This window comes from Nipponia nippon, unplaced genomic scaffold (assembly GCF_047370975.1).
Source record: "Nipponia nippon isolate SJK-2023a ecotype South Korea unplaced genomic scaffold, ASM4737097v1 scaffold_1, whole genome shotgun sequence".
NCBI classification, from domain to species: domain Eukaryota; kingdom Metazoa; phylum Chordata; class Aves; order Pelecaniformes; family Threskiornithidae; genus Nipponia; species Nipponia nippon.
The window spans coordinates 145,974,264-145,999,172 of NW_028262290.1; the positions used below are offsets into that span (position 1 = coordinate 145,974,264).

General features: G+C 36.8%; 1 protein-coding gene across 1 annotated transcript in view; it reads left to right on the plus strand.

Moving 5' to 3' along the window:
- Positions 1-24,909, plus strand: part of MALRD1 (MAM and LDL receptor class A domain containing 1) — a 286,614-nt gene that overhangs the window by 207,983 nt on the left and 53,722 nt on the right. The window contains exons 33-34 of the mRNA XM_087760128.1: positions 6,775-6,976; positions 23,325-23,600. Of these exons, the coding sequence (XP_087616254.1) occupies positions 6,775-6,976; positions 23,325-23,600 (478 nt within the window). The remainder of the gene's footprint in view (positions 1-6,774; positions 6,977-23,324; positions 23,601-24,909) is intronic.

The following is a 24,909-nucleotide window of genomic DNA, read 5'->3' on the forward strand; positions in this document are numbered from 1 at the left end:
TGCCGTTATTACATCAAATATATAAATGAACTGTAACCATTTAAGTGAAAAAAACCCTGAAAGAACAAAAAAGAAAAACAACAAAACCAACAGTTCAAAACTTCAAAAGCAACAGCTCAGTGAAGATTTTTGTTCAAGTTGCACTGGAGGTGAAAAAAGTCAAGCTATAACAGTCTGAATAATGTTAGAATACAATAACATCAGTACAAAAGCTGATGTTATAGCTATTATCGGAAATACAGCTATCTGGTCAAGTCTGAATTATAAAAAAAGGACTGCAGAGATAGAACATACTGATAAGGTGTGACTAAAACGATATACAGGGAATCTGTAAAAAAGAAAGATAAAAATGAAGGATGTCTTGGTATAACAAGCAGGTGTGGTAGAACTATACAAAATAATGTGAAGTTATGGGTATAATCTTATTTTTACCCAGAAAAGGAACTATTCACTGAGAATAGAGAAAAAGGAATTAGAAGTGCCTCTCTTCTGTATTCACAATGCACATTTCAACTGCAGAATTCTATTGTAATAAACTCTGTATTATGTTCATAGGGAAACCAAAAGCATAGGCTATTATTATCTTTAAAAAGGGCACAATGTTTACAGCAACTCTTGCATTAACATAGAATGGATCCTATTTAAAAGAGATCTGAATACTGATGCTTCAGGACATCAGTCAGCTACTAGCCAACAGGAGAAAAAAGTTGCTTCATAATGGTTAAGTACAAAACCACTAGCTTTCCTTAGGAGTAAACAGTAACAGCCTTTGAGTGGTGAGTTAGTCAGCACTAAATACATGGCTGGTCTAATATATCAATTAATATGCTCTGAACAAGACTAGCTCTTAATATAAACAATTTTTACGGCATTATGCTGCAAATGTAAATTTAAAAAATGCATTTCTCTTTATATTTTTATGACTATTTAGTTGCATTTAATGAAACAGGAGAGAAGTTTCAGCAAGAAATGGAAGTGATTTTCACATCTGTTTCATTCCAATGGGGATCTTGTTGGTCATCTGTCAGAGAGACAGAAAACATGCAGCTTTCATTAAGCTTCAGCATTCTGTCTCTGTCCATTTACTTCAGAGGTTTGTCATACAATTGAGAATTAAAACCAAAATTAATTCCTGATGTGATAGTATCATTCTAATATATCAGTTTTCTGCCTTGGTATTTGTTGATATTAACAACAGGTATAGTAAGTTTTGGTATAGGACAGGTGAATTTTACTAAAAATGACTACATTTTTTATTACTTCAGTCTCATGTTTAAAGAAATAAAGAGAAAACAGGTAGAAAACTTTTTTAAAGTGCTTCTCTATTGTGACAGTGAATTGTGATACAGTTTTGCTAATCTGATTTGTGGGCTTTAGAGGAACAATTTCAGTCTGCCTCTGGTGTAGCTTCAGCCCAAGGAAGATGTGCAATGATGACTGTCAAGGAACATGAGGAGTTCAAAGGTACAATCTTAAGGATGTAGAGCAGAAAACATAGTATCATTATTCACTGGAGTCAGTGGGAGGTTTCCTCAGCTGACACAAGTCTCTGGTGCCTAGGGAAGTGAAAATACAGGTTGTCTTTCACAAGATATTCCTGCTCCCTTGGCTGGTGATTAAAGACTGTAATGTTGGGAATGATGGGAGAGTACACATCTTATTATGCACCCTTCAGATCTGCATTGGCTTCTTAGTTAATTAACCTTTCAGATGGAACATAGTACCTTCTAGCATGCCAACTGCTAGAGTCAGGCAAGATCAGGAAGATGATATGTTATCTTGAAAAGTCAGCATGAGGGTACAGGATAGCCACATGAGTTGTAACTGCTGATGACTAAGTAGAAAATAGCAGTTTATATTTCATGAACTTCAAAAGTACATGCACTTTCTCCATCCTCAGAATGAAATAGAGGTTGAAAAAAGGATTCAAGAGTTTCTAACGCAGAGGACATGCTGTGAAGAATTAGAACTGAGTCATGATTTTAAGGCAGGGAAATGGGATTTGCTAAAGAATGCTGTTCACATATGGACTACAAATGAACCAGTTGGCAAAGGCACCTTGGAGAAAGACCAAGAAGCAAGTATAAAAGCTTCACTCACACATTCGTCTTATGCAGATTATCACGCTAAATTCTTCTTAACATCGCCATGAAGTGTGTATTGGGTATTTTCACTTCTGAGCTTTTCACTCTGCAGTGAATGAAGTGATAGCTCTGTTTCTGTTGGTTCCCATTCTTTGTGATTGTGATTGTGTGTGCAATCTGGAAACGGTGTCAGCACAGAATGAGGAATAGATAGATATAGTGACTAGTTAGTAGAATACATGCTTACTACTTTTAAATTAAAATGATGGGATTTAGCCCACAACTAGATTGGTATTACCTGGAGCACAATCTCCCCAGACTGATAGATACAGAGCTGTCCAATGGAACTTTGCTACAGGTTTTTTTTTTTCATTACGTGCTATATAGTGGGATTCATCTTGCTAGCTTTTTCCTCTTTCACATGTTAAATTGTTTACATTACCAGGCTAGCTTGTACACAATTCATAGGATGCTGTATAGGGAGGTGTTGGAGTCTCTGGAGGCACTAAGCACCACACAACTGTAGCTCTCCAGGGCTCTAGGGAGCTCATATCCATGAGAATTCTCTCTACCTTTCATGTGTTGTGAATGTTTACACAGGCCAGCAAAAATTTTGTACACGTTAAACGTACTTGCTGACCAAGAAGATGCTTTGAACTCTCAGTTGCATGGGTAACCTCAGCGAAGAATACAGTATTACATCTTACAATTGTTTCTTCACTTTCTGTGGGCACAATTTCTGAGAGAATAAGATCTGTATCCCCAGCTAAAGGAACAGATTCCCTGCACTTCCCATTTTTCTGAACTCCATTGTAATCTCATTTAATTTAGCATGTATTTTAAATTATGTATTATTCTTTTAGAAATTTCAGCTAAAATTTTTTAAGATGCATAAGAACACAGACCCTTTCCTGACTTAGTTATGGATAGATAAAGACATAGAGAAGTGAATGAAAGTATTCAGGAGTACTGGGAGAAAGTGGGACTAAAGGATTTCCCCAGGAGTGTACATGAGAAATGGAGCAGCTGGGAGCTCACCTGAGATTTTCTATGTACCAGTTTAGAGATTTACACTAAATGCTATCAGTTTCCAGAGGTTACCTATGTGCTTGTTATGAGAAACCATACACCAGGTTTAAACTTTGGTCAAACCTAACTGAGGACACAGCCACATAAATTAACACAACATATTAACTAATCCATAATAATTACATATCTGCATGCCCTTACTCTGTGGTAAATGAGTTAAATCTCAAAGAAAAAAAAAAGACAAGACATATAAAATTACCTTACATCTATAAGAACAGAAACTGTTGTCATCAAAATGTTGCATTTTGGACCCAGTTTGACTTGCTGCCCCCCCAGACCCATTGGCCAGTGTACATACAGCAGGTTTCACGACGTATTTATTGTTTTTACTGAGCCTGAGCTGCAGGGTTGATCTATATGTACACAGAATGACTCCATGCTCCATCTGAGACCAGGTTTACTATGGACATGATGCAGTTTCTCTGCACGTAGACAGAACTGCTCAAGTAGGCAGCGTGCTTTGAAATTTTTACCATGAAAAACTTCTCCTACCAACCCGCCAAAAAGGAATCGAAAAAAACATCTGATTTTAAACAATGGGCCAGTCTTTAAGTGTCCTGTTAAAAGAGACTCTAGTATTGACTTCAAATGTTTTTGATTCTTCCCTCTTCTCCAACAGAGTTACTTGTGCAGCTGTGAGACTATTCAATGAGATATATTGAAAGCGATATCTCAATATTAACCTTCAAAAAGTAGAAAATATCACTGCATGATACAGTAATAGCTAAAACCACACGACCATTATTCTGTGCTGTAAAATTCGAGATCACTGAGACTTGTATTTCATGATTGGTAAAATAGTGGATGGTTCCAGTGACACATACAGGTGTTGTAACATAGTCCTGACCTCACATGTAGAGTTATTTTAATTAAGAGTTTCAACTTCTTAAGGCCTTAGAGCCTGATAATGTGATTACACTCAGTTTTTCATTTTTTATGGGTTGAATCAGCTATTTCTTCTCAACACCTGTCCTTTTAGCCTGCAAGATGCATGCTTTCAAGAAGACAATAGTGCTGTTACACAGTCATGTAGCCAAACATCATGCTCGAATAAATTAGGTCCTGATTTGGATTATTGTATGTCAGTCTTCTTGATTGTCCTCTTCTCCAAAAATGAAATAACTTGCAAGAGCGTTCAAGCATCAAAGATATTTTAATCAATACATCAACTTCTGTAAAGTATGTGGTTCACAGTGCCATTTGGGTTTTTAGCTTATTTGTCCCACCAAGTTGGCTGGGAGAGGAAAAAGTATGTAGTTACACAGATCATTAGTACGCGTTTAAGTTTATAAGTTTCTTGGGTCTCAGGTTTTGTATTCCATCATTAAACCGGGGCATTCAAGTAGGAACATGAACCCATAGGTCACTGGAAAATTAGTCTAAAGTCTTAAGAGAAAGATGGTGTTGAAAGTGATGAGCAGAGGATAATGATTAAAATATTCAGTCCCTTAAAGAACTAATTATCATCTGGAATGGCTAAGATATGCTTACTTTCATTACTCCAGTTCTTTCTCATTATTTCCGACCTGGTTTAGATTGTATAAGGATTTTGGACACCTGAGTGCAAAAGGCAACTACCTGCATAATCTCCAGACTTTCCTGTAGTTGGCATTAATTCATCAGTTGTTGGTTAATTGTGAATTCATTCATTGTCATTATTGCTTTCACTATTTGATGATTTTATTTATTTTTTATCTATGGTGTTGCTAAATATGCTTGAATTAATTTACCATGACTGCCTGAAACATTATATTATAAATTGCTTGTACCGGATGACAGACTTAAATCCCTAGATGCTAAGCCTTTTATTTATATCTCTAAAATCTTCACCTAGTCTCTCAGCTATAAACAGGTCACCTTTTAGAGATGAAAGGATAGCTCAAGATCCTTCTCAGTCTCTTCTTCAATATTTAGATGAATTAGGGGTTAGGTCTTCCTAAGACCTAATCCATCATCCATCATTTATCAGCAGTCCTGGTGAACCAGGGAGGTCCCAGATGACTGGAAGTTAGCAGATGTGATGCCCCTCTACAAGAAGGGTTGAAAGGAGGATCAGGGGAGCTACAGGCCTGTCAGCCTGACCTCGGTGCCAGGAAAGGTCATGGAACAGATTATCTTGAGTGCCATTACACGGCACGTGCGGGACAACCGGGGAATCAGGCTCAGCCAGCATGGGTTTATGAAAGGGAGGTCCTGCTTCACTAACTTGGTCTCCTTCTATGACAAGGTGACCCACTTAGTGGATGAGGGGAAGGCTGTGGATGTTGTCTACTTGGAATTTAAGAAGGCCTTTGACACAGTCTCCCACAGCATTCTCCTGGAGAAGCTGGCTGCTCACGGCTTGGATAAGTGCACTCTGCACTGGGTAAAAAACTGGCTAAATGGCCAAGCCCAGGGAGTCGTGGTTAACGGAGTCAAATCCAGTTGGCAGCCGGTCATGAGTGGTGTTCCCCAGGGCTCAGTGTTGGGGCCAGTCCTGTTCAATATCTTCACTGATGATCTGGATGAGGGGATTGAGTGCACCCTCAGTAAGTTAGCAGATGACACCAAGTTGGGTGGAAGTGTCGATCTGCTGGAGGGTAGGAAGGCCCTACAGAGGGACCTGGACAGGCTGGATCGTTGGGCTGGGGCCAACTGTATGAGATTCAACAAGGCTCAGTGCTGGGTCCTGCACTTGGGTCACAACAACCCCATGCAACGCTACAGGCTTGGGGAAGAGTGGCTGGAGAGCTGCCTAGTGGAAAAGGAGCTGGGGGTGTTGGTTGACAGCTGACTGAACATGAGCCAGCCGTGTTCTCAGGTGGCCAGGAAGGCCAATGGCATCCTGGCTTGTATCAGGAATAGTGTGGCCAGCAGGACTAGGGAGGTGATAGTGCCCCTGTACTCGGCACTGGTGAGGCCACACCTCGAGTACTGTGTTCAGTTTTGTGCCCCTCACTACAAGAAGGACATTGAGGTGCTGGAGCATGTCCAAAGAAGGACAACAAAGTTGGTGAAGGGTCTAGAGAACAAGTCATACGAGGAGCAGCTGAAGGAGCTGGGGTTGTTTAGTCTGGAGAAGAGGAGGCTGAGGGGAGACCTTGTCGCTCTCTACAACTACCTGAAAGGAGGTTGTAGCAAGGTGGGGGTTGGTCTCTTCTCCCAAGTAACAAGCGATAGGACGAGAGGAAAGGGCCTCAAGTTGTGCTAGGGGAGGTTTAGGTTGGATATTAGGAAAAACTTCTTCACCAAAAGGGTAGTCAGGCATTGGAACAGGCTGCCCAGGGAAGTGGTTGAGTCTCCATCCCTTGAGGTATTTAAAAGAAGGGTAGAGGTGGTGCTCGAGGACACGGTTTAGTGGTTGACTAGCAGTTCTTTTTATTTTATTTTATTTTGTTTTCATAGTAGCTTTTTATTTGCAGCTGGACTAGCATTAGAAAAAGTATTCAATAACATTTGGTCATCACCAATAAGATGTGAGTTTGAACCATATCTAAGAGGGCCAGTACTACCCAGGCAGGTAGCTGCACTACGGGGCTTGGCCTATGTTACTCCAGCTAGCTGCGCTCCTCTGTTGCTTAACGCTAATTCAGTTGCATCTCTTGGGTTTCATTGTCAACAGGTATACACAGCTGAAGAACATGGAATGGATATTCTTATGTGGTCTTCTAGTAGAAACGAAGAAAACAAATGGATGTATGCAAATGTGGTCCTCTCCAGTAACAGCCCTTTCAGAGTTGCCTTCGAAGCTGAAGTGGGGTGGAGCGAACCCACAGAATTTGCTCTTGATGATATTTCTTTCACCCCAGAATGCATTCATGGAGGTATGCTATTACATAAATATTTACAATACGTGTTTTCTTTTCATAGGGCAGAGGAAAATTGTAACATTTCATATGTCAATGTATATCACAGTTAGAAAATCTGGAATTTTTTCTTTTGAAATTATTGCAATACTGCTATGGTTTTACTTCATTCCAAAAAATGTAGAAAATAAATGGGTACAGCACAATAATGCAAAGAAGTATATATTTTTCAAGGGAAAGAAAAATATGTAAGGGAAAGAAAGATCAAATTTATCACGTATGGCCCACCTGGCAAATTTTTAACCAGCACATTTTTCCCTAAAGGAAAGGAGCCATTATACCTATCAGAGGGATTCCTATCTATTTGTTGGCTGAGTGTAGTATCTGAACAAAGATATTTGCCGATGGATTCTGGAAGACATATTTGTGTTATAGCTGACAGTTGAACATATGAGTAATTATAGGAACTCAGAATATTACTGTCGTTGAAGGTCTGTTAGTGTTTTTATGAACCATGCTTGAGAGTGATCTGCCATCACTGAACTGTATTGGTTTTCTCCTCTATGAAAACAGTCAAAGAAGGCCTTAGTTTGGGATAGAAGAGTTTTATGAGTATCAACGTGGCTCCAATTATTTAAAAAAGAAAATGGTTAGTTCTTTTATCTTTAGTCTCTTCATAAAATATCTCAGCAGTATAGCAAACTTACCTTACTGCCAGGTTCTGTGATAATTTACAATCTCACTTCTGCTACACAAGCTAAGTGATTTGAACTGTGTAAAAAAAAAAAAAAAAAAGTTAAATTCTAATGCCTTATAATGCCACGTTTATTCTGTGAGAAAGCCAGTGGTTTACTCTGCAAAAGAAGTATAGCATATGATACAGTAACAGAAGAAAAAATTAAGTATGTGTACAAATACAGATTCTGAGAGGAATATTGCCCATTCCTTATTTTAAAGAGTCAAGAGGGGAAGAAAACCAAAGAAAAAGAAAACTCTTTGTGTAGATCTTCATTCATAAGGACCAACTAGGAATGATTATGGTTAAATAAATACCAATATGGATGTTACAAAAATGTTCTTGAATAACATTTCTTTATATTTATACAGCTCTTATTGTTCAGACAGGATAGCCTGTGTATGAATTAGTTGTCATGCTGTTCAAGAAGCTGTTTGCTTTTTTTTAATTGTGATGAGTAAGCAGCTCCTTGGAGAATTAACCACATGCTGATTAAGGCTTAAAATGAAATATATGTTCACACAGGTGGCATTTGCTCAGTCTCAAGCTGAATAAAAGTTTTGTTTATTTTCTCTGAATAATACCACTAATAGGCTCAGGCAAATACTATTTTGGAATGTTCTTCAATGAGCTGTAGACCATGTACATAAACAAGTGCTTGTTCTACCCTTATTACATTAATCACCTTTGTTAACCATACCTGAATAATTACTTAGGCAGTTTCATGCATAATATGCCATAATGGAATGGGAAATTTTCAAATTATATATTTTAAGTACTTGTAATTAAATGGAAGACCTAGGTCTATATTCCAACAATGTATATAAATCAGTTTTTTACTTTTAATGGAACTTATACTTTGGTAATTTATTATGAACAAGCATGAATTCAGAGAAAGGAAAAAATGTTTAATGGAAAGTGTATGTTAAGGTATCCTGAAATAATCATATATAGAAATAAGAAATAGAAATAGAAATAAGGTAATTTTTATGGAGTAACATTTTTCTAATCACCTTATTTTTCTCCAGAGATTTTTCAGTTGTAGAATACTTCAAAGTATCTAACTTCTAACACACTCTGTCCATCTTAAAAATATGGTATATCATAAGGAAACCCTTGAGAAAAATTATTAGAGTTATATTGGTTACTTACGGTTTGTTGGATAAGTCAAAAACTCATACCTTATTTACATGCAACTACCTAAAGATTAATCAGACAGTCTTAGTTAGTCATCTAGGCTCTTTGCTCAGCTGCAGAAGAGGCAGACATCTTCAGGAGTCAACTTATATTCCTTTGTATGGTAAGCTGGCAATCAGCCTGGAATTAGTTCTTACAAGCTGCAATACTTACATGATGGAAATAGTAGTTTATCTTGCTCTAGTCTGTATTATATCATTATTGTCTCATCTGAAAAAGAAACAGACTTTTCCTTGGGCAGTTGACATGTTTAACTTAAATGCAGGATACTTGTCTTTGTATTCACTCCAGAAAACTTCTACATATTTTTTATGGTGATTTCTAGAGGTGTAGGAAGGGTCTGCACATGAGTTCTTTACGAAACTTTGTTCTTTATAAGTCTATTCTTTATGCCCTTGCAAGACTGGCATAAATTATATTACCCTAAAAGCAGCCTAGGCAAGTCTTCTGGTATGGCCAATAATGGATACCCAAAGAAAAGTATTAGAATGAAAGAAGAACACAATAAATTCCGCCCTCTCCCAGTCTTTCCCAATCCATGTTAATCTGCTTCAGAGACTTTCTGAAGCTCTGAAGGTCATGCTTTCTGATAGCTCTCGGCTGATTTTTCTTCTATGAATTAGCTAGTTCTTTCTGAACATACACAAAATTTTAGTTATTATTGGAAAATCATTTTTCATTTAGTTGTTTTTGGGAAAACATCAATTGGCAAACCTTGGTTGCAGAAAGTCTTTTTCATGTTTTTTATTCCTGTCACATTGCATTCCTCTCCCATGCTTTGGTGTAGATCATCTTCCACTCATTTAAATCCATTACTTGGAGTTTCAGTACAGAGTATTCTCTCTTTACCACTCTTTTTTCTTTATACCTCCATTGATAACCTTTAGCTTGCATTCAATGTGCCATCCTAGATCTATCCTCCTCAGTCCTGATGCTTCCACAGTTCCAAATTTTACTAATCCACCTCTTGTTCCTCACTTAATTAGGCATCTGATTGCAGGCATCCTACTTTTATATTCCCTATGCATTTTTTTGCCTCCACCAACCACTTCACAGTTGTATGTGCACCTGATAATTCTGCCAGTTTCTTCTATCATCCATCCCCCTCCCCCATTTTTCTAGTCACTCTTACTGTTGTCCCAGGTGTGTATTTCTCAGAGAAAACAAAATTGTCTAATGGAAGGCAACCTCCTAATGAGTTTGTGACTTGATCTATGATCTCCTCTCCAGACAAAAAATGACATCTAGATGCTGCTACTTAAATGTGCACTGACTTTATGTTTTTTCATGGTTTTATACTGTCCTGGGAAGAGTCCTATCCTAATAATCCTTGCTGGCCAGGTTGGCCCAGTCTGTGCTGGTGAAGAGGCGAGAGAACTATACAAAATGCATATAATAAAATAAGTCACAGCAGTTTAGGATGAAGAACATATCTCTGACTTTTTAATATTGTTCCTGACAAAGAGCAGCTACTTAGGAGGAGATGCTTTTTTTTTACTAATAATTGTTTCTGTGTCACCGCTTAAAAATTCAGATGGTAAAATTTGAAGATATCATTTGCAAATAGTATAAAATCGCTGCCCTGTAGATATTTGAGCAAGAACGTTTTCCTTTAACAAAAACGGTGGGAAAGTTTACCCACTTCACTGCCAGTCCTGCTTTGATTTTTACTGTTCATGTTTATTCAAAGACTTTTAGCTGAAAGAAAAGTGTATTACCTGCAGTACAGGTTTTGTGTAATGTTCTCACTTTCAGAAGATAGCTTTGCTGCTGCAGATCTTTTTCCTCTCTCGGTATTATTATTTTTCAGCTTGTCTTTAATTACTTTGGGTTTCCTGAGGCAACATGTTCTAAATAGAAGCAATCACAATTTAGCTGGTTGGGAGCTCTAAGCAATAAAGTATTACCAGCAGCTCTAATTCAGCTGAGGTTTTTATTTGTTTTTAAGTAGTCAGCCCTCATTAGCCATGAGAGTATCCAAGGATATTTGTGAACTTTTAAACAAAGTGTGGTCAAGGTACTCCCTGGCCTACTGCAAAAATACTTTCTAGCTGATGCCCATGCATGGACAGAGCTTCAGTGCCAGCTGTCAGTGGCACAGGATCTAGCTTAGTTCAGAATCAACTGCTAAACGGGATGCACTCTTGCCGCTCTTCAAGGTCCTTTATTTTATGCTGATAAAAGTGTGTGAAGATCTTATATTATAGGAATTAGTGCATCTTAGGGACCAAAGAATTTAATTGTTACTCAGTTCTTACCACCTGCTTTAAACTTCTAAGTAATAACTTGATTTTTTTAAATGACTTTATTTTTATTTAATATCTTATTTTTAAAAAATAAAAGTTAAAAATAGTTTCCATTTCTAGTTTTAGATGGACCAAGAATACCAAAGTATTGAATTAGATTTTGTATTCACTAATACCTGTCTCATAGTATTTTCTAGTTCAGCTGAAATAGGAGGCATCACAGAAATTCTTAAAATTTCTGCTTCTACTTAATTTAAATCCCAGCATTAACCCAAAGATGCCTAACACCCAAACTTTATTCTGTTTGTATAAATCAGAATGCTATGTTTCATCACTTAGTCATTACTGAAGAAATAAACTGGATGGACAAAGGCTGTGTAATTTAAATAGTGAGGCATTAGTTACATAGCGCTTTCATGTATTGAGAGAGTATTGTCAAGAAACAAATAAGTAGTAAATATATTTTGTGATCTCTTCCAGAGATCACACAAGCAAAATATTTGTTCTTATGGAGACCTTCTGCTGGAAGAAAGTAAATCTCAGTACAAAGTCAGCACTGACTGCTACTCCAGCCCTTTCATGCAGTGAAGTTATTTCTAGCCCCTCTTAAACAACAGCTCTTTCTGAACTTACACTTCTGAATAGTACTGCTTTAAGTAATTGCTTTATGTTTTGGTTTATTCAAAAAGAATAGTGTTGACACTTTAAGATGAATATTTGGGCTGCATCTTGGGTATTAACAGGAGTGCAAGCATCAGGCAGCACCCTAGGCTCTAGAGTGTTTAAGAAACTAGTATATGCTTTTTGACCATCAGTGACGCGTTCAGTATTTATCACCAGTTCAATATTAACATTGCTTAGTAAAATAGTTGACAATTCAAAGAAAATAATCTTCTACTCTACCTTTCTTTATCATTCTATATTTTTTCATTTGGTTTTTTTTAGTCTATGTTTGCTTTCATATATTACTTTCCACAGCTGCTCAGTGCTATCTGAAGTATTTTCCTTCTTTTCTTCTGTTTTGTGAACTACTTTTTATCATCCTTCATCATTTTATTCAAATGCTTTTTCTACTCTTGTGCTTCTCTTTTTCATCCATTCCTTTCTTCTTTCTTTACAAAATATTTTTTTAAAAAGTCTTTTTAGCCTTCCAACTTAACACAATGTTATGTATTTCCCCACACACTCTACGGCAAATTCACTTTCACCTGGAAGATTTGTCTGCAGTAGAAAATATCATTATGTAAGGATACATTGGAGATAAAAGGGCAAATTAAATAATGCAAAACACTCAGCACAGACAGGACATGTTGTCTTTAACACTGTGTCATCTGATCATGGTGGAATTGTGCAAAAACCAATGCTATTTCGCGGGCTGCTGTGAGTTGTTTTTTTTCTAATGTTGTCATAGTTCTTGACTTCACTGCACAGGTTACCAATGAAAGTGTCAGATTTGCCATTTAGGTACTGAAGTACAGTAAATTTTTCAGTGGTTGTTGATGGCTTCCACTTAGGTGAAAACTTTGCTTTGACGTGCCGTAACTCATCTAAGTCTTCCTGTTGCTCTGTAGCAAAACACAAACTAGACGTGCTGTAAAGGTTTTAAATAATCCTTATGTTGAGCAAGCTTTCACTTGTCATGAAGAAACAAATAGAAGAAGCAAATCAGAATCTGTGGATTACAAGACTGGATTTGGCTCTACATTCAAGCCCAAGCCACCTAGTACTTTAAAGGTTTTTTTAAAAATGCACACAAAGGCTTCCCACTACCTACTACTAATATACTCCAGAAATTGAATCTTCAATTTCTTTAAGCCATCATAAGGCAGTAATGAGAGATAGCCAGAGCCATTCCTATAGACCATCTTTCCTAACTTTCTAGAAGAGCTGATATTGCAAAGAAATGCTGAGACAAAGGAAATGATATATCAACCACAAAATTTAGGGTAGATATACTCAGAACTTCAGGTCAGCCATAGTAAGTAAGGAAAAGGTCCAGCTAGCAATATAACCTGTCCCCAACAGTTATGGATGCCTGGGAAAGAGCGTAAGAAAAGGGGAGTTACACATACTGTTTTCCCCCAATACTTTCCCCACTGCCAGCCTTTTGTAATTCAGTCTTCCTGAGCGGTATGTAGTCTCAGCATAGTGATCCTCAGGGGTTTTTTCCCTTGAATGTGTCAGTTGCCCTTTTAACATCAGGTAGATTTTTAATATTCAGGAATTAAATTATATGCTGGTGCTTGTATGAATCTAAGCTTACCTTCATGAACACAAAAGTTGTTCAGTGTTTTCTCATTTAGGTCTTGAAAAGCATAAACATTTTATTTAAATCTTGGTGATTCACTCTTCTGTCTGGTGGGTAGGATTTCTTCAAGACTTCTTCATATTGCAGTTTCAGATCTCACAAAAGATGTGTGCCTGACAGAACCAATCCTGAATTTCTTTCAGAGCAAAACAGTTTCCATTGATCTCCAAACAAGAGCAGAATTAGGCTTTGTGTAATATCAATATGCAATACCATATCAAAAAGGTATGAAAGATACCAAGTCAGGCACGAAGCTGAGAAGAAGGATAGTGTCCCAAAGGGCCAGAACTCTCTCTTTGTTCAAGGTCGAAGGAAATTGACTTTATCACTGACATCTTCTAACACAAACTGTCTCAGATAAGTGTTTATAATTAAAACATAGCAGAATGAAGATTGTTCATAAGACTTTTTCATTGAAGTAACTTAGTAACAGAATAGTGACTATAAAGAATATTTCCATATAGCATAGATAGCATAAAGAGTAACAAAAAAATATCTAGGTGCGTAATGAGCGAATGGTCAAGTGACTAGTGACTAAGCTACTATAATTTTAGGTACTCTCTTTGGGTATCTTAAAGGTATCTAATTTTCAGAAAATGGTGAGTAGCCATTCTTCAGAAGTCAATCCCCTTGTGACTTTGGATTAGAAACCACAGAGCAAAGGTAATATGCCTGGAAATTCTAATTTCATAAAATCTTGGCTAGTTATTATTTATTTGTTTCTCTTATAACATATATTGAGGACTTTTTCTCCCTTTTTTATCTCTGCATCATGGAACACACTTTTTGAATCCTGGCTGTCTATAAACCTTCCCGGCTCTTACTGCCACAGACTTCCATTTGCTTCGCAACAGAATCTGTGTGTTTATGTACAGTGACATAATCTTTAATCACATTATTGAATACTATTTTACCCAGAGCAGAGTACAGAGAAGTCCCTAATGAGAGATAATTTAATATTTTTTTTTCTGTCCACTTTATTCAGATACAACTCTGAATATAGAATTACTTCTCTTCATGAACAGGTTTTTTATACAGCATACAGCTACAGTGTCCAACTATTTCAAAAATATTTGATAACTACCTCCATAATTACTTCTTATAGCATAATGTTATCTTCCTGCCAACGAAAAAGAGAATGAAATAAAATAACCTGTATAATTTTGGGTATCAGGTTGGAAATGTCAAAAATATTTTTCTTTTCAGAGTCATAAAAATAAAGAAACCTGAATTAAAACAAAAAGCAAAATATGAAATAGCAAAAATGTTTCTCCTGTACAGACCCTAAACTGGCAGATCAGCAAAAACATTATGGGCAAACTAGCCAAATAGCCAGACAGCCTAGAAACCATCCATTTGCAGATAATTTTGTATGCTCTCTGATATTTCTAGTAGGCCATTTCACTAGATCTTACAAGAAAAGCATGACTGACACCTGTATCTAATTAAGAGATACCAACCCAAAAAGTAAAGTGGGTGTTTGTGTGTTGCTTATGAGAAAAATAGCCCCGTGGTGCAGACAGTCTTGCTGAAGGGTGTGTGTGCATGCGTGCGTGCACGTGAAGCAATAGTGAGAAAATTCTGCATCGGAACAGAACTCATCTGAGAGATGCTTAGACCAAGTCAATGATCCATCTCTGAAACTCCCAGAACCTGAACGCAGAGATACTGGAAGGGTTAACTGCCTGAGTTGCTGCTAGTAAGGTGTTAGATCACAGGCAAAAACTCTGTAGAGGAGACTTAACTTCTGATTTCTTTAAGTTGCAGAGCCAGGGGAATCACTGTTAGCTTGTCTGCTCACGCTTGCAGTGAAGCAGAAATCTCTCTCTCAGGTTGAGATCTCAGGGAGTTTCTTGTCTCAAGGGCAAGAAGTGATTAAGGGGGAGCTGCTGGGGGAGGCTGCCTGTAAAAACAAAGAAGGGGAAGAGGAAAGCAAGATTAGTAGTGATAGAGGACTGGGGATACCAGGGATATTTGTGAATAGTTTCTTTACTTAATTAGTTTCTCCCTGAAACTAATCAGGAAACAGTTTAGATCCTCATTGCTTGGCAGAGATAGGGCATTTCTGCATTTTTGAAGAGTAAAAATTATAATTTGGGGCATAGTATCTTAGAGAGATTGTTCAACCTATTTCAGTGTCTTCCAGTGCACAGGACTTGCTGGTGGTGAAGCCACAATTTTTTGTGGATTTCACAGGAAGGTAAATTGGGAATAATTTTAGGATAAAATAGTTACAATATATAAACTAGCATAATTAGTGACAAGTCCTGAATGCAATTATGTCATGTATGTTTAAATAAATAAATATAATACCTTGGTCCAAATCTTTCAGTTTCTCTGTGCCTTCTTATACCTCTACAGAATACTGAAATCTTCTGATTCAAGCTAGATGCCTTTTGGGAAATTAAAAATCTTTGGATTTGTTAATAGTGTATTAAAATAGTTTCATTAATATTGAACCTCCAAAACCCATCTGTTTATACCAAAAATCCCAGGCAAGCTTCAAATCACAGAGATGATATTTTGCCTTGCTAAGTTTGTTTATAAAAATCAACATATTACCTTGGAGGGATAGAGAGAAATCATTTTTGGAATGAGATAGTTTAATGAGAGAAGAAAATTCTCAGATTCTTCTTTATGTAAAACTTGGCTGTCTCTTCAATAAGAGTAAATCACAAGCTCGGATTTATCTCAGAAACTATAGGGAGCTTACCATAGTTTTCTTCAGGGCTCTTCTCAGCTGATGATAAATTTGAACCTGTAGAAGATGCCTTTCTTTAGAAGTTGAGAAATAAAAGATTTAGCATAGTGTTGTGCTCCCACCCCACCTATGAAAATGTGCTGATTCCAAGAAACTGCTCTTTTCTTTACTCTAAACCTGTCCTGTAGTCCAGCCCACCTCATTTTGTTGGAAACTAAAGCTTCACAGCTTCTCCGGTTTTTCATTGTTCCTAATAAATAAACAAATAAATAAATCCATCACAATAGCAGGCATAACTAGCAATTCCTGGACTGCTCTTAACAGAAATATGACAAATATTGCCATATTTCTGTCACAGGTAGTCAGTGTGTTGTAGCCAGAAGTAGTAGTTCTCTGAATGGAACCTATAAATCATAGCTTGATTTTACTGGCAGTAAACATGTTTGTTTTCCATTATGTTTGTATATTAGCAAACTGTGATCATTTTAAAGAAACTCTGCACAATTCTGCACAGACATATAAAACTCTGAAGTCATTGGGCCAAGTTCTGTTGTTGTTAATTCTGGCTTTCTAATAGTGTCTCTGAGATGCTTTTCAGCAGCCTGCCCCATACTCCTGTGTTCTCATGAGGGAAAGAGATTTAAAGATTCAATTGGCCAGACTCAATTTCCCTTTTTTTTGTCTTTTTACAAGCTTTGAAATTAACATTTTCTTTTCTAGCAGAATCTTTATTGACACTGATAAAGACTCACAGACAGATTGTTAAAGTATTTGACCAACTTCAGTCCGGTTAATTTTTTTTAATAAGGTTATTTCCTTGCAGCCACCTTGAATGGGCTGATTTCATGCCCTGATCCAATGTTTACTGAAGTGAAAGTGAGGACTGCCACTTATTTCAACCTAATTTATGGATTGGATTGGACCTGTAATTAATTTATACTCTTGTCTAATGAAAACTGTTGGAGGGGGTTATTTTTGGCCTCTTTTAGCTACAGTTAATAGGTTCAGTGTTTTTATTAGATTTATTAGGCAAATTACGTATGCAAATATATCAGACAGGTTGTTAGTTTTCAAGGGTCTGATGCAAGGCCCATTAAAATCAATGAGTCTTCCCATTTAACTAAATGGGCTTTAGAGGAAGCTCTGATACAACTGAGTTAATGCTGCATAATAGCATGTGGTAACTTTATTTCATGTTTCCTGGTGTTGAATTTAATGCCAATGTCAACTAGTCTTAATTAGAATTCGCTGTTACAGGTGATATGTAAATATAAATGGAGACCTACTCTGCACCAGAGATCTTGCTATCTGAACAAGAAAGGCAGAAAAGACATGGATAGCATCAAGGTGGTGTTTCATTCAAATGAAGCATGTTTGTGTGTTTCTGGCTGTGGTAAAGACTGTATAATACAAACATTTATTTTATATTAGCATTTGGGTAATGGCAGTTCTGTGGTTTCCTGTGGCTGAATCCATGTGGTCCATGGGCAAAATGTTTACAGTTCTGACCTGTGAAGTTAGGCATAGTCAGGAAACAAGACCAGTATGCTCCATGGATGACAAAGGCAATAGTACAACAAAGTATATGTGTACAGAAAATGTTCATCAAACAACAGTAAGCATTTAATAAATCCCTGTCCCACAAATATGTAATTATGCCCTTGACAATGAGCACTTACTGACTTAACACTTTTCATACTGTAAAAGCTCCTTACTCACAAATCATCAGCTCGTGAGCTCTGTTTGGTGTAACATGTTTTGATGGTTAGCACATTGAAATAAAAATGTATCTAGAAGCACACCTTTTGACTGACAACAATGAAATACAGGTATATTCAGCTGTTGTTATTGCAGTTCATGAAGCAGTAAATACAAAATTTAGTTTCCTTTAAAAACTGGTCTGATTTTTGCTTTTTTGTCTACCTCAACCACCCAATTTCTGTTCAAAGCGTGAGGATGCTTGTAGAGGAGCACTTCTTGGTCCTTAGGTCATAACTCACCCAGCACAGCTGCATGAGTAGGTTTCATAAAGGATTTTAGGACTGAATTAAAATGTCATTTTTAGGACCTAATTAAAATGTCTTTTTATGATGTACAAGTAGATGTTATATGCATATTTTAAACCCTTTTTTTAATTTTGGTTATTTGCCATATGCAAGGCAAAAATAAATGTAAAATGAAACACTGAGTGCAAAGCAAAATAAATAAGGACATGTCCTCAGCTTGCTACTTAAAAAAATCATTATTCCTTTAGGTATAATGCACCATCAACAATTTGCTGCTGTTTTTTCCTGCAGATCTAAATCCAGACTCGGTGTTCCACAGAGCAGAGGTTATTTTCTCTGAAATTATTTTTGATTAGTTTGCTTTTCATCTGTGTGCAAATACTGAATGTATTCCTGAGGATCTCCAGTCCTGCTTTTCAGTGATCATGCAGCCTGGATCCAGAAAGTTAAGCTCTTATCCTGTGTTCCTTAGAACACATCATTTTCAGTAGATTTATCCCCAAATCCTTAAACAGCTTCAAATAGATACTGCTTTTTAAAAAAGTAATCTGTACAATATCTCCTCCACTCCTGAATGTGGTGTGAAAATGAGAGCCACACGACACTCAGGAGATGAGTGCTGAGTTGGGAACATCTTTTCTGCATTTGGGAAAAGGTGAGGGAAACAGTTTATTTGGCCTGTCAGTATTAGGCAATTGTTGAATCTAATGATTTTAAGCGACTGAAATGGCCCATGGGCCACGAATGGATAGCCCAATTTGCATTGAAAAACCACGCTCCAGCTTCGGCTGTTTACATAACCTTCATATAGATCTGCAAGAGTGGATATAAGATTCATGTATATGCATAAGTTTAAAGTTAGTTTCTACGGCTGTCAGGTGAGTATACCACTGTGTAACTCAGCACAATGGAGGGTATTTGTGATGAGTCTCTCATTAGTGCCAGCACATTTTTCACTGCAAACCACATTGCAGTGTTAACATTTTAGTTTAATTCCTCCCAGTGGCAAGGAAACAGAATGAATATTGCCAGTCTTTAGAATGAAACATGTCAGTAGCAGATACTGCAATGATGAGCTTAATATAAATAATTACATAGATAGTAGCTTTGTATGCAAGCAATTAGTTTTGCATTAATACGTTGCTTGAGATTTCTTTTCAGTTGGAATTAGTTAATGATTTTCTAGATTTGCATATTCCCAATTAGTCAGTTTTAAATGCTAGCTATATATAAATTAATGTTTTATAAATTTTCAAAAATTTCACCAGGCACATTTAATTTATAATTAAGAAAAGCATCTATAACCTACTTTATGTAAAGTAAATAGATTGAACTTGGGAGTACAGTTTTGGCAGATCACAGCAATCATAATGTTTTATACAGTGTCATCTAGAACACAATTTTCCTATTACATCTGAAACCAAACAGATGTGAAATAATTAATACATAATGTGAGTTAATAAGCAAGGTGATATTCTTACGGTCTTTGAGGTATATTCTCATGTTATTTATTGTTCTGATCTAAAATTATTTTGCTGGTTTCAGGGTATCGCTTTGGATTTTTATTCATGTACTAAAAGCATAAAACAGACCTCAACAAGACCTCTGGTTAACCTTACCCCTAGCTTAACCTCTAGTATAAATTAGAGACATCTTCAGTGCTCTCAATGAGTATTGCACACTCTAAAATAGTTGGCATGCAAGTCAGGAGAAGTTCCTTCTACACATTATTTTCTAATAACAATAGGGAATCGTGATTAAAAAAAAATAAAAATCCCCCATTCAATAAAGCATTCAAACATTTGCCTAACTACTGAATATAGTATAGGAACATTTACATGCATAAGCGCTTTATATGATTGGGACCATAAGGCTAAACTGATCAGTGCTACAAAAGCCCAAAGATTAACACTCAAGACCAGATTCATAACAAGCAACACATTCAAACATTATTGAATTTAAGAGTGGATTTCAAATTTATTTATTTTTTTCTGAACAAAGTTGGGTAGAAACCTGTTAGCAAACGTATGATTAATATGACAGGTATAGAGAATTAAACTGGGTCAAAAATGCTCACAAATGTGCTATAAATGCAATCTTTCCTGCAACATAAAGAAGTGACCATAGTAAAGTCAAATGTATTGGAACTGTGTGGGGTTAATTTTCACTGTATCAGAACAGACACAGAAAAACTAAAACTGGACTATGCAACGACAAAAGTGCCTGCCTAAGTGGAACTGACTGCTGCTTAAGTCATTTTTGTTGCCTAATGCCCCCTAGGGCACTGTGAGGAAAAGAGTCAGAAGTAACAGAAGGGAAAAAAATGCTATCTAGTATAATCGTACCTTTTTATTCCAGAGCGAGTGCAAACTAAAAAATAAAATAATTCCTTTTTTTAAAAAAATCCATTGCATATTTTTAATGGTACCAGTTTTATATCAATAAAGAGAGAAATATGTTCTCCCAAAGGCTTTCCATACATTTCACTGGTATCTTGGCAGAATCATGGCCTTATATACAAATTCTTCCTGATGAACTCAGTTCTAACATCTTTGTGTGCTTATGATTAATTATCTGATAAAATACAGGAATGAAGTAGAAAGAAATGCAAAATCTAAAATATTTTGAATTTGTCCAAAAATAAATTTGCTATCTGATTTAAATGTCTATAATCAACCATCGACAGACAACTTTCATAAGCTTTTTGAAGTACTATAAATGAACATAATTTTTTGAGATTAACACATATATAAAACACATATCATGAAAATGCAATCTTTTCAGTCCCGTTTAAAAGTACATGTCTTTGAGGTATTTATGATGTAATTCTGAATACAAACAAGCCAAAAGATCAGTAGGTTATTATTTTCACTGTGCTAAAATCCATTATTGTTGTTTTATGTCTAGATTATGTCCAGTGTATGAAATGGCATCCTGGCTTGTATCAAGAATAGTGTGCCCAGCAGGACCAGGAAGGTAATAGTGCCCCTGTACTCGGCATTGGTGAGGCTGCACCTCGAGTACTGTGTTCAGTTTTGGGCCCTTCACTACAAGAAGGACATTGAGGTGCTGGAGTGTGTCCAGAGAAGGGCAATGAAGCTGGTGAAGGGTCTAGAGAACAAGTCATATGAGGAGCAGCTGAAGGAGCTGGGATTGTTTAGTCTGGAGAAGAGGAGGCTGAGGGGAGACCTTATTGCTCTCTACAACTACCTGAAAGGAGGTTGTAGCGAGGTGGGGGTCGGTCTCTTCTCCCTAGTAACAAGTGATAGGACGAGAGGAAACGGCCTCAAGTTGTGCCAGGGGAGGTTTAGGTTAGATATTAGGAAAAACTTTTTCACCAAGAGGGTGGTCAAGCATTAGAACAGGCTGCCCAGGGAAGTGGTTGAGTCTCCATCCCTAGAGGTATTTAAAGAACGGATTGATCTGGTGCTCGAGGACATGGTATAGACGGACTTGGCAGTGCTAGGTTAACGGTTGGACTCGATGATCTTAAGGGTCTTTTCCAACCTTGACGATTCTATGATTCTATGATTCTATGAAATACATTTTTCTAGTAGCATGATAGAATTTAACAACGTTAGCAGTATGAAATGATGTCAGGAATATTCTATTGTATGGAGCTTTTCTATTATGATTTTCTGACATGAAGTCAACATGAACATCAAAAATTGCTAAGCTGGCAAAGGTCAGTGTTAAACAGCAGTTTGAGCTCTTTTTCCTTGTCACTGTTTCACAAGCAACCAGATGGTAAAATAATACTAGTATTCTGTTTATCTGAATGCATTAGCAGTTCATTTTTTGTACAAAATGCTATTGTTATTCATGATGCAGGTATTTTAGAAACTGAGCATGTTTCAGCAAAGCTCTCCTGCTGTAAACCCCCAGCCTGGTATCACAGAATACACAAACATACTGCTATGCCCAGTGGATGAAAAGTAGTAAAATAATGTCAAAATCCATGTATTCCCTTACAGTGTGTCATACCTTAATGCAGCAGTAACATTTGACTTCTAGGGTCAGAGAGCAATGCTTGCACCATTTCAAAAAGCAAGCTAAAACCCACCCATGAACTTCTGTGCTTGATCTGCTCTGCTTCAGCCCAAGTCAGCAGCAAAACTCCTGTCTTTTACAGAGGTGGTGACATTAATTTGTCTTTCCTTGTCTTAACAATCATAATATTATTTTCTTTACTCACCTGCCGCAAATTTACCTAGAAAAGATTAAATACATAGAGTTAAATTCTGGAGATTTTTCTCTTTTCCCTGCACATAAAACAAAAACTACAGGAATCCATCACATTGCTCCCATGGCAGGCACTGTTCATGTAAAGAACACAACATTAGCATAGCCAGCTTCTTAGAATTCAGTTTTCGTAAATAGTTCTGATGCTTCTGCTGGTAGAATTCAGTTGCAATGATTTTCATAGGAAGAAAGAGGGACTTAAGTGTCTGAGACAAATTTATTTGTATAAGTGATCACAGAAAGTTTTTTTCCAGTATTTTTTCCAGCATGTAAGCATGGGATATTTTTTGTCAGCTGTCTGAATTAGTTGAAGTCTGAAATTTAAAAATACTTTTTTTTTTTTCAGTTGCACCCTGGAAACTTTTATCTAGTATTTGCTTTGATTTAATTCTCTATCACATCAAACTAAGCTACAGAATCAGAGCGATAATAAACCATGTCAGTAAAAACCTTTGTTGTTACTTTATCAAAGTCTTTTTCTTACTCTGCTGAGGGTTCAGACTTTACCATGGGTAATAGATTTTCATGAAATGAGTTCCTTGCAGATCCAGACTTACATAGTTTTTCTTTGATTTTTGTTCACCCATTCAATATGCAAGTAGAGGAAGATTGTAACTTGAGGGCTGTCAAGAATATTTTTAACCCTTTCCTGAAAGGTAAGTTTTATTAATACTTTAGTATTAACCATTCTATACGTACATGGCACAAGCAACAATAAGATCAAAACAAATGCTGAAAATGAGACAAAGTGGTTTTTATAGTGTGTTCTGTACTTAGGAGCTGTGGTTTTATATAAGTTTGTTTTAATATTTCTTAGAGTTTAGTAATCAAAACCAGCTGCCTTCCCAGCAGTCCCTATGTACATCTTGAAGGCAGTACAGATAACTACTGAAAGAAGAGATTCAATAAATATTCCTTTTTTTCTTGTAGGATCAGCTGATCCATACCCTCCAACTTGCAGTAGTGACCAGTTCACATGTGCATATGTGCAGCAGTGTTTGCCCCTCACTGCAAAATGCAATGGGGATGAAGATTGCATGGATGGAAGTGATGAAATGAACTGTTCCACGGAGATGCCTACCACCATGTCTCCGGGCTCCTGCAAGCAAACAGAGTTCCTGTGTCCTTCCAAAGGCTGCATCCCATCCCTCCTGAAATGCGATGGTGTTCCTGACTGCCACCTTAATGAAGATGAAGTTGGCTGCCGTAAGTTACTTTCACTGCTATAGTTAAGGCCATGCTAACTTACTTTCCCAGAAAAGTGATGTGAAAAAGAGCAACATAATGAAGTATAGTGTAAAAGTCACTATTTCCTCATCAAGACAAATATTATTTGTATCACGTATAATGTGTTACATGGAGAGACGCTCTACATTTGCAAGTCATTTTGCTTATGCATTCTTATTCCCTGGCTATCAACTTTGATAAATGCTTCAAATCATTTGTATTGTATTTCTGTTAATAATTGGAAGCGTTTCCACTTTTTTCCATAGATCAGTCAGCTGCATTTGCATTGCCTCATCTCTGATTACAGTATGACAGATAGACTTGCACAGTTCTGTAATTCAGTAACATTCAAGGCAGTCCTGATCTTTCAAGGATTTTGAAACCAAGTCTGTTCATGCATGTCATGGTTTAACCCCAGTCGGCAACTAAGCACCACACAGCCGTTTGCTCACCCTCTCTCCTTCCCCCACGATGGGATGAGGGAGAGAATCGGAAAAAAAAGTAAAACCCATGGGTTGAGATAAAGACAGTTTAATAGGACAGCAGATGAAGAGAACATAATAATAATTAATAATAATAATAGTAACAACAACAGTAAAATAATATACAAAACAAGTGATGCACAATGCAATTGCTCACCACCAATCTCTGCCTTGAGCAAGGTAAAGGGCTCACAAGCAAAACGCAAGAACAGGTTTTGAACTCTGTAACTGCAATGAGATACCATGAAGTTTCAGATAGACACAAAAGTGAGTGTCTGTCCGTTTCAAAATATCTCATTATCGGTAGATGAACTGAGACCAAATATTTCATTCCTGGAAGGTCAAAATAATTAGCTATGTAGAAAAAGAGACTTTTTACATATTAAAACATTTCTTCCTACACTTTTCATTCTGCAAAAGTTTTTTAACATTTTATTTTTCATCCTCATCATAACCAAAACAATTAGTAGAATATCAGTTTCCAGTGGGCTAGAAATTCAAGTTCTTTAATAATTTGTATCAAAACTAATGAATATCATGCAGGCCACTGCACATGCCATTTCTTTTAACAAATGACTCTATAACACTGGCATGGACTTTACAGACTATCTGTGCATGCCTTTCTAGGCACTTTTGTTTAGAAGTGGGCTCTGTGGTTTTGTTGTAAAAGGCATGATTTGGGGGATATCTCTTACCTTAAATTCTAGATGCCTCTAAGTTCAAATAAACCTCTCTTCATTAATCTTCATTCAGTCCTGCCTCCTCCTTAATTTGTCTTCCATTAGAGACCATATCCCAACCCATGA